Below are 16377 nucleotides of genomic sequence, written 5' to 3' on the forward strand. Positions count from 1 at the left end.
CCACAAGCTGAACTGCTAAGAAAGACTTTATTAATAAGGTGGGGAAGGGAGAAGGCAAGGAGCCTGGAGATGGACACACTGGTACCAGGGGGTACAAACAGTAAGAAACACTTTATTATAACTTTACAACATATAAATAGCTTGGGTCAAATCTGTGCTTTCTGGCAGCTGGGCATCAAGTCTCCTCCCCTGTAGGCTCCTGCCTTCCTTCACATTGCACTGTTCATTGGGTGGCTCTGGCCCTGGGGCCGGTGGTAGAGCTTGGAGAAAAGGGGCCGGGCAGCCCAGTTCTGCTCTCCCATCTCCCAGTGTGGTGGCCTGCACCTGTCATCTGCTTGGGTTGCGGCTGGTGTGTAAAGACCGCTCCTCAGGGGTCAGACCAGCAAAGAAGGGATGCAGCAGGGCCTCCGCCAATGTGATGCGCTGGGCAGGGTCAAATTCTAACATCCGTCTCATCAGGTCAAACAGCTGCACGTGCTCCGGAGAGTCTTGGAGCATATAACTCTGCTCAGGGACACAAGGTGTCTCAGTGTGATGGCAGGGTCGTGGGAAGCCACAGCAGGTCCCCTCGCCTCTGGGAAGCCTTGCTGCGTGGCTGAGGAGGCAGGGACGCCTCCCTGGAGGACTACTTCTCCCCTCCTGGACAATGAGCAGCTCTTTCCTTTTTGTGCCTGTAATAATGTTTGCTCTGAACTTGTCAGGCTACTGGGTGTCTTGCTGGCTTGGTGACTCTGCCCCCACGTGCAAAGTTCTGACAGGTGGGTAGAAATCACCTCTGTGGAATTCACTTGTCCAAGCACCAAATGCAGTTGACAGAGGCTTCCTGGCCATGTCTAGGTCTTCCCTACCCCTCACCTCAGTCCTGCCTAGTTCTTCCCAAAATTGAGAGAAGATGGGGCAGGAAGTAGCACGGTCTCTGACATCTGGCTCTTCTGGTGTTCCCCAATTACATTCACAGCCACCCTGTGGGGAAGGGGTAGAGCTAAGGGCCCCTCTGGGGCAGTTTGCAAGAAGCCCCACTGCCAGCACCCAGCAACCTTAGGCACAGCCTCCCATAGGGCCGGAACCAGGAGGCAGCCTGTAACTGCCTGGCCTGTCTCTCTGCTGTGTGTCTGCCCAGTGCCTGGGGTCTCCTTGGCATACGTTGAGCTGGGGGAAGCCAGAAACTGACCTTAAGAGGTTTGCAGTTCTCCTTCACATACCGGCCATCAGAGCTGTTCTCATCCCAAACCAGGCCCCCTTTGTAAAAATATTTCTGCTTCCTGGAAACAAAGGACAGGAAGGGCCAAGTCTTAAATGGGGAAGACAGTGGCAGCCTGAGGAATGGCAGCAAAGCAAGGCAGGGGATCCTGGCCTGACGCCGCAGGAAGGTCTCGGCAACAGGTTTGCCAGGTCACTCCGAGATGGGAAAGGCCCCTAGGCCAGCCCTGCGGGAGCAACCAGGACTCCTTACCTGGTACGGTGGATCATGTGTGATGGGATGGGCCCTAGGATCTTCTCCATCATCACCAAATGCTCTCGGTTTTCGTGCGTCTGTGGAAGGTTAGGGACACAGCAAGTGGGGGTCAGTGCCAGCCTCTGCCCCCTTAGAGTCCCTCAGGGAATAAAGGACAAAAAAGATGGGCAACTTCCCTTCCTGCCCCAGGAGATGCAAACCCACCAATGGGATAGCAGTCCCAGCCTTTCTGACCTGGTGGCAGCCTGGGACCAGGGATGAGGCCAGCCTGTTCTCTCAGGGTCACGGTCAGACTCCTTGACCCTTCAGGTGCACTGCATAACTACACACCTCTTTTTGGCTACGTTCCTCACTCTCTCCCCAGAAGGTGCCCTGCCCCAGCCCATCTCCACGCCCTCACTCATGCGGTGCCCCTTGCCTGGAATGCTCACTCCTCCCACCCCAATCCTCCATCCTTGATGGCTGACCACAAGAATCCCTGAGTGTTCCAGCTACCCTGACCTCTTCCTTCCCCTGAGCATCTACAACCCTCAGGAGACAATCTCACAACATGCTGACTGGTGGGCAGCGGTCCCACACGAGGCCTCTGCAGCCTGTCAGAGTAGCAGCGCTTAGGGTAGTGGGGTGATGTGGGAGAGGCCTTACCTGGAAGAGTGTGAAGCCCCGGTAGTACTCAAAGAGAATGCAGCCAATGCTCCAGACGTCACAGGGCTGTGCCCAGCCCAGCTCTGAAAGCCAAGATGGGACAGGCTATGAGATTCAGCCCTGTGTTCCCAGCCTAGAGGTCACAGTGTAGCTACCACACTGCCTGGCAAGGCTCCTGCCCCAAAGCCAGTAGAAGTCTCTTTCTTGGTAAGGCCAAGTCAACAGCCATAGTGACTCAGGACACTGGCCTCAGGTGGCGGACAGGCACCTCACTCCCTGTTGATACCCTCCCAACAACTGCCCGCTTTATCAGGGTTGGGAGCTACACGGTCACTCACCCAGGATCACCTCAGGCGGGCGATAGTGACGGGTGGCCACAATGGTCGTGTGATGCTCGTGGTCAAAGGTAGCACTGCCAAAGTCAGCCACTCGGATGCTGGTGTTCTTCACCGACTTCTCCTCACAGCTCTGAAGGGCAAGGAAGGTGAGCCAGGTCGAGTCTGTCCTGGTGGGTAACACACCCCTGGAACAGGGCCTCAATCTTTTCCCCCACCAATACCTTGTGCTCATTGTAGAGAGTTTCAAACTCAGAATTCACAAACAGGATGTTCTCTGGCTTCAAGTCTGTGTGGGTCAGTTGGTTCTCGTGTAGAACTGGGGAAGCAGGAGAGGAGGGAAGCAGACACTGAAAACCTGGGCTTCCTCTCTGGTGCACCTGCCAGCGCTTAGGCCAGCTCCCTCCTCCAAAGCCAGCCTGCCAGAGCCCCTCACAGCCCCTAACCTCAGCAGTGGGCCAAGGGAGCGGACTGAACTGCCTCTGTACTGGCTTCCCTCTCTAGAGTTCTCTGTGCTTAGGGCCTTGGAAGGTTCTGATTCTTGAGAGGGCAGGGGAGACTTTTTCCATTTATAAAACCTCCCTCCACCTGTCTGCAGGGGACCAGGCCTCCTCAACCTGTCTCTCACCAGAGCTGCAGCATCAGCCTTGGGGTGGTTCCCTCTCCCCAACACCAGCTACGTAATTTGCAAGGCCCAGGGCAAAATGAAAATGCGGGCCGTCTTATTCAAAAGTTAAGAATCTCAAGATGGTAGCAGCAGAGTATTAAACCAAGCACAGGGCCCCCTATGAAGCATAACAATGAAGCCAGTCCTGCCTCTCCTCATCCCCAGCCCCAAGCGCGGAGAAGTCTGCCTTCTTCCTCCAACTCCTGTCCCACCGATGGTGGTACCCTGCCACTCATCACTTTTCCCATCTGGCACTCAAGACCCTCACAACGGTGTGGCCCATCTCCCCCAACACGGGCCCTCTCTTCACCAGAAAGAGTTGCAGCACATGCCAGGCTCTGGGCCGTCGCTGAGTGCTCACCTAGCTTGGAACACGCTCCCGTCCCATCATCTATGCAGACCCTGTAGTCTAGCTCTAGGTCTATCCACCTCCTCTCCAACGAGCCTTCCCAACCTGTTCCAACCACTGCAAATCCTGCAGTGCTGAGCACAGGCACCACCAGATATGCTTTCAAAGGCTAGCAGACAGATGGGAAATGACGGTGAGACAGAGGGTGTCTATGTTGACAGGACCTGTGGGTGGGACCAGCCAGGTCAGTCTCTGACCTCTTCATCCTATGCAGGAGGGTAGGAAGCGGGGTGGTAGGGGGCTAATTCTAGAGCGGCTCTTTCATTTTTCCCGAGTGCCCGGGGGCAGACCCAGCTCAGGAGGCCCCAGGAGGCCCCCTGGAGGGGACTGCAGCCTCTCCATCCTCACAGATTCCTACCTGAAGGCCTTTCAGCCAAAGGGGCCCTGGTGTCTCTGGCCCAGCAGAATAGTTAACGATGTGCTAGAGCGAATGATGGAGAGCAGGACCACCAGGTGACTCTGCTGCAGATATGTGGCCGACCCATGCTCCATTTGAGGGTGGAAACTTACACCTAAGGGCGTGGCAGAGCTGGTAGGCCATGTGCCGGACATGTGGTAGAGGGTAAGGCTGGAAGTTATTCTCCTTTAGGAACTCAAAGGTGTTCTTGCCCAGGAGCTCAAAGGCGATGCACATGTGACCATGGAAGTTGAACCAGTCAGACATCAAGACGCACAGGCTGGAGGAGAAGGATGGATGGGGCTCAGGGTCTGTGCTGGGGGGGCTGGCTGCCTCACCCCGTCCCCTCAGGTGACGCCAGTCCCCACTCCCTCCCAGGCTGCTGGGTCCCACGCAGGATGCAGATACACACAGAGAAAGAAAATTATGGGCACAATCCCTGCATCTCAGAGAACGAGGTGGAGTAACACCAGTACACTCCACAGAACAAGCATTGCTTTTTTCCACTCCCTCAGCTGAGCTTCCTGAGATCCTGCAGGGCTCAGCACAGTGCTTGGAGGGGGAATGCTCAGTGTCTGTGTGCCAAAGGTGGCTCTCCTTTGGATATCTCTGACTACATAAGAGCCCCAAACAGCTTTGGGTTTGTACCTTGTCTAATGCCCACCACAACCCAATGAAGCCCCCAATTCACAAACTCAGGGCGGGGAGGCCCGCCTCAGAACACAGAGCTGGTTGTGGTGGAGCCTAGACTGAAATCCAAAGGTTCCTTCCAGCAACTCACTCGCCAAACTCCCCTGGCTCTGGCTGTCGGCAGAAGGCATGGTGCCAACCAGGTGAAAGGGCACTGCTCAGCCCCAGTGGGTCCAGGCAGTTGGGGCCGGAGTGGACGCTGCCCCCTAGGAAGCTTCCCTCCCATTCCTTGCCGACACTCACAACTTGTTCTCTTTGTCCTTCTCCTTGATTTTTTTGAGAACATTGATTTCTAGCCGGGCGGCCTCCCGGTACTTGCCCACGTTGCGGATGATCTTCAGGGCAACCTGAGACTTCCCTCTGGACCAGGGAAGGAAGCAGAATTTCTCATGAGAAGCTGTGCAGCCCTCCCCCCACCCGCCGCCCTAACCCAGCAACTCCTGGCAAACACTACTCAGGACTCCAGGAACAGGGCCTGCCCTGAAGACAGCAGATTCTTGATGCCCAGCCTACCCCCTGTAACACTAGACCTCTACCCTCATAACAACAAGTTGCTGTGGGCATCCGTGCCAGTCTTAGGCTTTTATGATCTCAGCCACTGCCAGCTCCTGGGGACGTAGGCAGAGGAGCAGAGCCCTATCCTGCTGACCAGCGCCAGCCCTAGAGCTCACTCAGTAACCCACCCTGTAGGCCAGTCCGTTGATCCTGGCCAGGCGGTCCCACTCAGAACCGTCTGCGGCACCTCCTGAGCTTCCAGAGCACATCTACAAGTCTGGGCAAACTGCTCCTCCTGGGATTCCAGGATGGAGTGAGGGCCTGGCAAGAGGGTAAGGGCCCCAGCAGCAGGCTCCTCTCCCTGGGAACCCCAGGGCCGATCCCTTTAGCACACCACCCTGGCCCCACCTGCCTGCCTACCAGCCACAGCATTTATCAGAGACCACTGACTGCCAGGAACCTTTGTTCAGTGTCCATGAGGATTTTAATAATTCCTGCTCCACACCCTCCACCCTTACCGCCAGCACCAGCCCTGTAGGCCACTTACAGAATCTCAGCAGAGAATATCTGCTGAGGTTAGCCTGCTAGGTCCAACTGCTGTCAGGAAGGAAAAGCCAGAGTTCAGATGCCCAGGGGGAAACTAGAGTGATAAGCGCTGGCCCACAACGTGTGGCCTTGAAGCCTCTGGGAAGCTGGCCTTGGTGCCTGAGGAAAGGTTTACAGGCCCCAGGGCAGAGGCATCTTCTAGAGAACACCCTGCTTTTCTCTCCCTATCCCATTTTCCCAGATTTGCAGGGCGGGAGAGGACCTCAGAGGAAAAACCACCACACCAGCCTCCTAGAACAGGATCCCTCAAGGGCGTTCCGACCCTCGTCACTTCCACACAACTACTGCCAGGCTTGGACGGCCCTTCCTTTTGCTGAGCTGAAGCCCACTGGCCAACTCCCTCTGGACTCCCTATAGGTGCCCTAAGCCCTGTGCCTACCCATTAGTGACTTCAAAGGCTCACTTTCCATCTAGCTACTCAGAGTGACACAGCCCAGAGAGCCCCCATGTGGCACAGCTCTCAGATCTGCCCCATCTCTCTCTCTCGTCACTGTATAGTCTACACGTCCCTATGCCCACTGGTCCCGGCCCTAACCTCTTGGGCCACACGGGGTCTGAGGGGTGTTTAAATGGGAACTGGGCGCCCAGGGAGGCTTCCTCAGTGATAAGCACTACCTTAAATTGGGGCCACATGGCTGGCTGGACTGTTGGGCCTAACTGTCCTCTCCAAGCAACCCTCTGAACTGAGCACAGCGGTACCCGGCTCCTCCATTCAACAGCTGGGGGATACAGTCAGACCCCAAGCGTGTTTCTTCATCTCTAAAATAGCGCAAGTCACATACGGGCAGCACGTGGCTCAAATGAGACAGCAAGGACACAAGCACTTTCTTGTCAAAGTGCCAAACCAAAGAGAGGGCCATTAAGGCGGGAAGGCAGTGGGCTCCCAGGAGGTAGCCTCCCAGCCTAAGGTAGAGGAGGCAAGGCTTCTGGTCTTGAGGAATGGCAAGGGGACAGAAATGTTTTTCACTGCTCAGTCTAGAAGGGAGCAAGGTACCCCCAGGAGCACCCCTACACACACGGGTGCACCCCTGCTCTACCTCGGCACACTCAAAGAGGCCCAACCCTAGCCACACTGGAGAAGGCAGCAGCCTGCCTGGTGAGAAAGCCCAGGGTCTTCTCTCAGCGGGGGCCTGCACGGCCTCTCAGGCAGGCCTCCAGAGGGTGAGGGCTCATGCTTGAGTCGGGCTCAGCAGTACTCTCAACCCCCTGCCAGGCCCAGACCCTAAGAGATGACAGGAAGCAGATCCAGACCACGGAGGAGCCAGGGCCTTGCCCTGTTCTGATATCCGCAACCACAGTCCTGGGGAAGTGGGGAAACTGGGGCAGCGCCATTCACTGACCAGCAGTTCTTGGGCAGAGATGCCACATGCCTATGGAATCCCAAGAATTTCTCCCTAATTCAGGGGATCAGCACAACCCCAATATGCACAGGTCAGAACTCTGCTTTGGTGCTACCCTTCAAAAGGAAAGAGGTTAAGCTCTGCCACCACCTTCAAGAACCTCAGGCCAACTCTTCCCAGGAAGATGGCTCACCTGGCATGGTCCAAGCACTCCACCACCTTGCCAAAGGTGCCTTCACCCAGGTTCCCCACGATCTCATCTAGGAGAGAAAAGAAACAGGGCATGAGGATCCGGAGGACAGAGGATAGGCAGCTCCTGCAAGTTCACAGCATTCAAATTCTCAAAAACAAAAAAGGTTTCTCTCTCACTGCTACACTCTTAAAAACGGAAGTTGCTAGCGTCTGTGTCATTCAGGCAATTACTGGTGGCCCCGCTAAGGCGCCACGCGCACTAGAGGCCCCTCCAGGCAGGAGAGGTCTCGTCTAACAAGGGGGATAGAAAGTAGAGAGGTAAAGTTTTACGAAAGGTGGCTGTACATCGCTCTTGGAGCCAATCGCCGATCCGGCACACCAGGTGGCCCTCCTTGTCATCTTCCACACTCCGGCTGCTGCGCTTACTGCTCTGTTGGCTTCTCTGCATGCACCGCCCCCCGAAACGCCATCCGACCAATCGCATGGTAGGCGGTTCCGATTGACAGATTGAGGTGTCAGTCAAAGGCAGAGGTGGAGACGGTGAGGAGCCGGTGGGTTGGTTGATTGGATTTTCCAGATCCCAGCATTTCATAAGGCACACAGCATATATAACGATAGGGATATTGCAAGGGACACGTCAAGACACAAACTGACTTCAAAAACAGAAAAGTAAAAACAGCTACAGGTATGTAAAGAAAACTCGGACATTATCTAAGAGAAGGGCGCCGCAAATGCTCAGAAAGACAACCAGCCTCTGCTGCTGAGGGGCTGCCGTGCAGAGAGTCAAAGGCCTGACTCCCTCCTCCACTGAGTCTCCCCCTCCCGGGCCCTCCCATGATGGCTTCGGCCAGGGTGGAGACGCAGTGAGAACGGCGCAAGAAGATGGCTGGCCCAGCCTGGGTCCGATCATCCAGAATGGTCAGAGGCCACTCTGGCTGGCTTCAGCTGCAGAATGCCCAGCCTGTCCTTGCCTGCCTCTGTTCGCCCACGCAGTCCTGCACATGCCCGACAGCTGCCACCTGTCCCTAGACGGCATCCGTGGCCAGACTTAATTAACATCACCAGCAGAAACGGCCTTCCGTCAGCAGCCCTTGTGCCACCAGCCTTGAGCAGGGAAGGAGCCCTGGATCCTCTGGGCCAGTCGACTCTCCAAGGCCTACCACCACGATGGCCCACACAGGCCCCAAGCCAGCTCCTGCCCTGGCCTTGGCACCTATGCTACTCACAGGCCAGGCCCGGCCCATCCCGAGCCTCATGACGACAGAGGGCACCAAAAAGAGAAGAAGCAGAGCCACAGACCTGCACTACCATCCTGTGGCAGTGTGCAGAGAGGCCACCGGGCCATGCCGGGTGCCCAGTCAACCTCAACCCGTGGCCACTCAAAGAACCACGGGAAAGCTCGGCAGAGAAGACGCCTGGCCCCCCTCCACTGTTGCACCACTACTCCTCAGGGGCCTCACGGCCGGGAGCGAGTGAGGGAGGGAAGAGAGCTGGGGAAGAGAAGAGAAGACAGCATACACCCTCAGAGATACACAACTGGCCTTCCTTCCCAGAGGTCTGAGCACAGTGTGGTTTCCTGGTCTCAGCAGAGACCCTTCTGTACAACCCTTCACATTAAGGATGTTTCCAGGCCCTGCTCTGCGCATGTGGCCTGCAGCTGGACAAGGCCTGGAGCTGCGGGCCTTTCTGCCATTTCTTCACATGCCCCACCACACAGGCAGCTCATCCCCCTTGCCTTGACTGCCCCTCACGTGAAGAGGCTAGGCTGCAGAGGACCTGACTGGAGGTCAGAGGGAAGGTCCCAGTCCATGCTAATTGACGGGCCCTCCCCTACCCGTGGGCACTCCAGCCTCCAGGCCTTTGGTGAGGGGCGTGGAGAAGAGACTGCAGAGGTGGATGCAGTCCATACCAGTCGGAGCACTCAGCTGTGCGTGGGGGGCAATCTCTGGGTGGGGAAGACCAGGCCATACAGCCCCAGACCACGTACCAGCAACCCTATTAAGGATTCTGAAGAAGTGTCTCTGGCTACTTGTGCATGTGGCCTGTCCTGGAGCGGTGTGGAGACACAGATAGGCTGGGGACCAGCCAGCGCCGGAACCAGAGCCCTTAAGTTGCCACTGCCCATGGGCCAGAAGATAGAGGAGCCGGGCCCCTGCCCAGCCCTGCACCTGGACCAGACAACACATACACACACACATGCAGGCACACCAAATGCACGTGCGCAGGGCTGGCAGTACTCACCCAGACCAGCCAGCCTGAGAGAAGGCTAGAAAGAGACGAGGCCTTTAAGCCCCAGCCAGCACACTCTGGCCACCACTCACCGAGGAGGCGCTGCTACAAGACCTGGTGCGGCGTTTGTGGCAGTGGTGGGCATGCTTGCGGGTCCGGTATGGCTCCCTTTCCCGTGACCGCCGACGATGATGGCAACGTGAAGATCCATAGTAGTCCTCTCCAAAGGATGGGCTCCGCTCTTCACACCGGTACGTGTCACTGTCACGGTGCTCCCGGTATCTCCTCTGGTAGGGCAGGCGGTCATGGCTGCCAAGACCGGGATAGGGACACTGGTCAGAGCTTCCTCCCACCAACCGGGCTCCTGCTACGAATCAAGACTCATGTGGTGGGGCCCCTGCAAAGGGCTCACAAGGGTAGCCTGTGGGAGCAGAGGCGTCCAGACTAGGGGAAGTGCGGGGGCGGGGGGGTGGGCACGTGTGCGTGAAATCCAACCTCCAGAACCCCAGCTCCTGACAGCACCCCTCCAGCGCCACAGGAGGCAGAGCACTGGGAAAGGTGAGCATGGTGGAGGACCTCTGAGGGTCCTCCATCCCAGAGTTCTCTGTGGCCTGCAGAGACTGTTATTTTGGTCTGGGGACTGAGATAAGACCAGGGACCAACATCTGGAAAGGGCTGAGGTTATGTTCCCAATCCAAAATGAGGAAGGCTCAGAGGTTAGCAGGGGAGATGCTGGCCTAGAAAACGGGGGAATGTGTCAGGAGAAGGAAGACTCAAGGATAGAGAAAGAAGGGGTGGCATGGATGGTGGTGAACTGAGGCCTGGGAATGCAGGGGAATTGCAGGGGGATCAGGGGAAGAGCCTGAAGAGGACAGGGCCAGTGATCAATGTGCAGCCGGGCAGAGGCGGCAGTCACCTGAAGAGGCCCAGGGCTGCCACAAGCCTCCAGGCTGTCTCCCTAGCCCGGAAGTGGAAAGGAATCCTTTCTTCCGACCTAGTTCCCTCTCACCTTCTAGACCGAGATCTCCGGGGCGGAGGCTCCCTTCGAGCGGGGTATCGCAGTCTCCCCTCGTGCTCCCGACTGTAAGACCTCCTCCTCTTCCACCGGTAGCTCAGGTACGGGTCTGGCTCGGGGGAGCGGTATCGCTTACAGTGGTGCATCTAGGCCACGAGAAATAAACGCCCTGCTAAGCACGCAGCCAGCCACACGGCTGCCCGGGCAGCCTAGGCTCCTGAAGAAGAGGCCCATTGTTCTGTCTGGGGGCAGCCCCTCCCAGGGGTTTATGAAGTGAAGAACTCTGAGGTCACACTGGTCAAACAGCAGACAATGGGTAACACCCTTCACCAGAGAACAAACAAGCAGCTGCCTCCCCAGCACAGCGTCATTGGCCTGGTGGCCCGAGCACTCAGGGAACCTGGAGAGCCAGGACAGGTGCCGAGGCAGGATGCAGGGAGGGGCTGGTGAGCACCATCACAGGAGACCAAGGCCAAGTAGAAAGGGAGCCTCCTGTGCTCAATTCCCTCCTGCCTGTCTGTAGGGTCCTATGAAGTGCCTGTTCTGTCGAGCCAGAGGCCAGAGTCAAAAGGCTGCCGGCAGGGAGCCAATACACAGGAGCAAGGGGTGAAGGCCCTCGAGTTTGAGAAGCCAAGTTGCCTGGCTGAGGCCCTGAACTGTACCCTGCTCAAGGACCACAAATCAGTGTGAGGAGCCACAAGCAGAGTCGAGAAGACCAGCCCTTGGACAAAGAGGGTCCCACAAACATTCCCTAGCCTACCTGAGGGTCTGGCCAAGCAGACATGGGGGTCTCTCCAGCCCTTGTTGGTCTACAGTCAGTCCTAGTATCTGTAAAGATGCCAGGGTCTTCAGAGCAACCAAGTCACTTGCCCGAGGCCTATTTAGCACCCGCAGACCCCCTGCCACTGGTGCCATGCCAGGCAGTGCCTCACCTCCAACAGTACCATTACTGTGCCCTCTTCTAGATTCCCTGCTCCAGTATCCTCTTCTGTGCCCATCTCAGGAGAAGTCAGAAGGCTGGCTGTCTGGCAGGCTTTGGGCTCGGGGAGGCAGGCCAAAAGGGCCCCATCTCACTATTCCTGGTTCAGTAGGGACTTACACCCACCACAGAAAATTGCCAGGTTGGATCAGCCATCAGCTGAGAAAGATGGCTATGTGAGGCCAGCTCCCTGTTCCACCCAAACCCCAAACCCTGACACTGCCTCCACAGGAGGGCTGGGCCAGAGACCGTAGCCAGCCTTCCTCCCAACCTTTCACTTGGCCATAGCCAACCAATGGTCAGTCCTAGGCTTGCCTGATCAAGCACATTTTGGACAAATCCACTGAGGCTGTCTCATCCTATAAGAAGGGTCTGTCTGGAGGAAAACAGAATGGAATGGCTCTCCTTAAACGAGCAGGTCACTGAGGCATATCTGACAAAACCCCTGGGAGCTTGTCTGCAATCCTGAGAAAGTCACTGCCCTCAATCTCCCCGCTAGCAGCTGTCTTCTGCCCTCTACCTGGAAGCCCAGGCCACAGCAACCCTTGGAGATAAATACTCTGTAACAGCTCCTCAAGAGCTGTTCTGTTTTGACTAATATTTCACTGTTTCCCTGCAATTATGGCTAGGTCAGGTGCCTAAGTGATGGAATGAAGGCAGTTATCTCACATCTCAATAAGTGACAAGAAAGATGTTCCAATGGCCAGGACAAAGGCCCTGCCCATCCTCACTGGGCAAAGCACCAGACCTGGAAGACATGGTCTAGTCTACAGCAGGCCAAAGACTCTCTCCTGGGACCTAGAAGATTCTTATATATGCTCATGCAACTGGAAAAAGCACAGCTTCAGATGTCAATCTGAATCCTGGCACTGCCACTTCTAGCTTGTGCCTTTAGGCAAGTTATTAAACAAGTCTAACCTTCAACTTCCTCTTGCAACAAGGGGATAATAATCTCTTACAGGACTCTGTGCAGATTAAATTATATCACTCCTTTAAGTAACATGTCTAGTACATGCCTTTAGGTCAAAGGCCTAGCACAGGTCTGGGCCCACAAGAGGTACTGAAGGCAGCTTTTCATCAGCAACATTAAAAAGGTTCCAGGGGTCTTCCCTGGTGGCACAGTGGTTGAGAGTCCGCCTGCCGATGCAGGGGACACGGGTTTGTGCCCCAGTCCGGGAAGATCCCACATGCCGTGGAGTGGCTGGGCCCGTGAGCCATGGCCACTGAGCCTGCGCGTCCGGAGCATGTGCTCCACAACGGGAGAGGCCACAACGGTGAGAAGCCTGCGTATCGCAAAAAAAAAAAAAAAAAAGGTTCCAGGAAACAACTCGGGGTCTGTGTTAAATGCCCTAAGGGTATTAAGGACATTTTTAAGTCCCTTCCAAGGGACCAGAGGAGAGAGAGATATCCGGGCAGAAAACCCTGAACGAATCCCAGTGCTGCCTTACTGGCCTCGTGACCTTATACACTGGGCCTTGGTTACCATACCTGGAAAATGGAGATGACACGACCTCCCAGCCAACTTGGCAAAGGAGATGATAAGTATGAAAGCTATAAAGACATCACACACAAAGCAATCATAGAGGATATAACTTCTCCTTTAACACATTCTAGGCAAGTGAAATACTGGGAATACCAGATGCTCCTCATTATCTTCCCAGCTAGGGCTCTAGGGCCCATTTCTCATCAATTATCTCTGATTCTCTGAGACCTCAGAAAACAAGTTGTTAAGATATGCTCTGGAAGGCTCTGCCTCTGCACAATGAAGAAAAAGGTAAGGTGAAGGAAACCAGGCGGAGGATGCCAGCTTTTCTCTGAGCACAGGCCTAGTCGTCTTCTCATTTGCTGGTCCTGGCCAGAGAACTGGGCTGACAAGAAGAGCAGCCAGCCAGGTCAGTGGCTGCCCTCCCGGATTCCAGCCACCCCAGCGCCCCATGGTTATTTTTGGCTGACGCTGCCCCACCGCTGCAACCTCAAACCTGCCACCTTGCAAGCCGCCACCATCGGGTGAAACGCTCCTCCTTTTCAAGGGCATGGAGGAGGGAAGCTGGAAGGCCGCCAACTCCGCCTCGACGGAGCCCTGGCTCAGGCGATTCCCACCCCAGCTCCACACCAGGACACCCGCACCCGGAACTAAAGGACAGAGATTCCCGGACCGAGGAGCAGCCCGGGCATCTGTACTGTCAGCTTGGCCGGGCCCCTCCTCCGGGCTGGAGCGGATCCAGCATCACAACAAAACACGCAGGGGACCTGAGGTCCTCGCTCGCGTCCCCTCCTGACGCCTCTCCAGAGATCTCAGAGCCCCGTCCCCCGTAACCGCCGCCAGCGGAGGCGAGGGGAGACCTGGGGGAGGGGGAGGGAGGGGAGGGGAAGGCCAGCTTGGGCCGGAATCAAACTCCAAGCCGCGCGGGGAAGAGGAGTGTGCGAACTAAGCCTCGAGCCGGGGGTAGGGTAGGGGTCTGAAAGCCCCTCCAGGCTATCCCAGGTAGGACCCCGATCCCATTCCGCGGGCAGGTGCAGGGCCCAAACAGTATCCCTGCAGGGGCCTCAGAGACCTCTTAGGCTCGGACTCCGACACGCGGGATCGAGAGGTCGGGGTCTGCGGTGACCGCCCTCTGGGGGAGAAGCGACGGGTCAGGGGTGAGAGGTCGGGTCCGCGGCCTGAAGTAGACCGAGAAGAAAACGAAAGAGAGTAGCCCGAGATCGAACCGGGAGCCCTGGGATCCCCACTCAGCGCGCCCACCCCTCCGACTCACCGCCCGCCACCGCTCCCGTCGCGGCCCCGGACCCCATACTCACCGTCTCCCAGGCTCCGGCTGCAGCTAGGCCCCACTCCCCGCTCCGAGCGCCTCTTCCGCTTCCGGCTCCGGCCTCCGCCCGTGGCAGCCCCGCCCCTCGCGTGACGCAGCCGTCGCCAGCCCGGGCTCGACCCGGCTCGGCGGCCTGGCCGCTCTAGCTTTCGACTCGAAGGCTCTGGAGGACCCGCCTTCTCAGCGCAGGTCGGTGAGGCAACTGCGGAGCCTGGTTCCGGGAGGGCCGAGAGGAAGTCCCCGGCCGCGGCCCGCCTCCCCCCGTGTCGCGTCGCACGTAGGCCCCAAATACGCGACGGGGGTGTCCCCGGCCGACGGCGCCGGAAGCCCAAAGGTGGAGCCCCAGCCCCGCCTGTGCCTGCCTGTCCCTTTCCTGCGTGCCGGGAGGAGGGCATTGTTTCGCTGTCGCCCCAGTGAACACCTGGCGGGCCTTGACGCCCGCCTGGCTCCGGGGCCCAGGAGGGCGCTAAAGATCACGGAAGGCTCGGGAAGGCTGTCCCGACTCCCAGTTATGTGGAAGAAGCAAATGAGACCTTATTCTCTTTGTGTGGAGGTTTTTTTAAGCCGTGGCGGCAAGCCGTAGGTGCACAGCAGTTTCTGAGAAGATACCGGAGAGTCACGTAGGCGGGGTCTCTGGAGGGATGGGGTCCGGAAGAGAGGCGGGCGGGGGGGGGGGGTGTCTCCTTTCCCTTGAGCATCCTTGGAGGACGGCACTAAGCGGACCAGCATTGTTTCTCAGTTTGTAAACCCCCGCCAAACAAAAGCCCTGTGCCCCGCCGCGGGCTGACCCGGCTGCCATTTCTCCCCGGAGTCACTCGGCGACCCCTTTGCCCGGGCCGCGAGCGTGGGCTCACCAAAGCCCCGCCCACCTACTTGCCCCGCGCGTGGTCAGAGCGGAATAACGAGGCCCTGTTTCCAGATGAGAAAACCTAGGTCGGGTCCTTTGGAAGACTTCACTGTTTGTGAGGTCCCCACACTCCCCGCCCCCGGGCTCTAGTTGGCGTCGCTCAGCAAAGCGGGTGGGAGCGTCCTCTAACTGCCCCCGCGCCACGCCGGGGACAGAGCAGCCCTCCAGACCCCACCCCTCCCCGGGACAGCACCGCGGGGCCTGGCCGCCAGCCATCCCTCTTCCCGTCCCCGCCCCCGGCCCCTCCCCAATGAGGCTGGGCACGCCCCTGTTGCGAGTCGTCACCTCCCAGCCACCCAGGCGCTGTCGGAGCGGAGCCGCCCCCTCGGGAGTTAGGGAGGGCTCTCCAGTCTCTAGCCTCTGGCTCCCCCTTAAACTGGGGTCTGACGGCGTGGCTTGAGCGGGTGCTTGGTTCCCCAGAAATCTCCGTTAGTTCCACCACCCCTACCGGAAGTAAACAACAGAAGTTAGGTAAAAACGGGATGCTTGCTACACTACTGCAGCCTCAAAACCGGCTCCCGGTCCCCCTCCAACCAAATGCACCCATTCCCCCCCAGTATAGAAATTCAGCAGCCGCTTCTGGTGTGGAGTTGATGACCAAGAGCCCGGCTGTCTGTGCCCCTAGGTCCCGCCCCTTTAGGCTCCTGCCTCAAGGGTCGGAGCTTCTGAGTTGCCATTCTTTCCTGGGCCCGAAAGCTTGGCCTATGGCCCGCAGCCGTACCAGCCGAGTTTCATCTATGGGTTTCATCCACTCAGACGAGGTGGGAGGACTCTGGTGTCTCCTCCTCCCACCGCTTGGTGTTGCCCGCAGTTTCCATGGCTCCTGGAAGCCGCGATCGCGTCAGCAGCTGAGGGTGGAGGAGCTCAGAGAGGCTCCTGTCCCTAGCCCTGACCTGGGCGCCAGGCTCTGAGGGGGTAAGTCGGGCCCTCTTCCCGCTAGCCCTCCCAGCATCGAGAACACAGGAGCCCCCGCCTCCCAGTAAAGAAGCAGAGCTTTCTCTTTTAGAAGTAGGATAGGCGCCATCTCCCAGCTCCCCCTCTAAAATCTTCAGTCCAGCGGCTGTCCTGCCTGAAATTCTACCTTAGAGCCTCATTCTTTTGTCTCTTTGTTCCTAAAAGAACTCACACCTAGAAGAGAGGCACTTGAGAAAAGTGAAGTATGGGTAACTCCCCCACCCCCAGTTCACCCCACCCCACCTCCCTCA

General features: G+C 57.6%; 1 protein-coding gene across 5 annotated transcripts; it reads right to left on the minus strand.

Moving 5' to 3' along the window:
• Positions 1–8: 8 nt before the first annotated feature.
• Positions 9–14379, minus strand: CLK3 (CDC like kinase 3). 5 transcript variants are annotated; one of them, XM_022580017.3, is made up of 13 exons: positions 14255–14379; positions 10471–10622; positions 9554–9770; positions 7578–7674; positions 7234–7300; positions 4843–4959; positions 4023–4189; positions 2661–2755; positions 2440–2569; positions 2102–2184; positions 1454–1533; positions 1172–1262; positions 386–963 (listed from the first exon to the last, which is right to left on the minus strand). In XM_022580017.3, the coding sequence occupies exons 2-13, from the start codon at positions 10620–10622 to the stop codon at positions 703–705; spliced, it is 1557 nt and encodes a 518-aa protein (XP_022435725.1). In that variant the 5' UTR covers positions 14255–14379; the 3' UTR covers positions 386–702. The 5 variants fall into 5 exon arrangements, with proteins under 5 accessions (XP_022435727.1, XP_022435729.1, XP_022435725.1 ...); XM_089907010.1 differs by lacking the exon at positions 14255–14379 and adding an exon at positions 14212–14231; XM_022580019.2 differs by lacking the exon at positions 14255–14379 and having other exon boundaries at positions 9–504.
• Positions 14380–16377: the final 1998 nt, after the last annotated feature.

The sequence above is a fragment of the Delphinapterus leucas genome, chromosome 2 (genome assembly GCF_059928025.1).
Source record: "Delphinapterus leucas isolate spDelLeu-1000000601 "Yukka" chromosome 2, BTC_Dleu_Yukka2, whole genome shotgun sequence".
NCBI classification, from domain to species: Eukaryota; Metazoa; Chordata; class Mammalia; order Artiodactyla; family Monodontidae; genus Delphinapterus; species Delphinapterus leucas.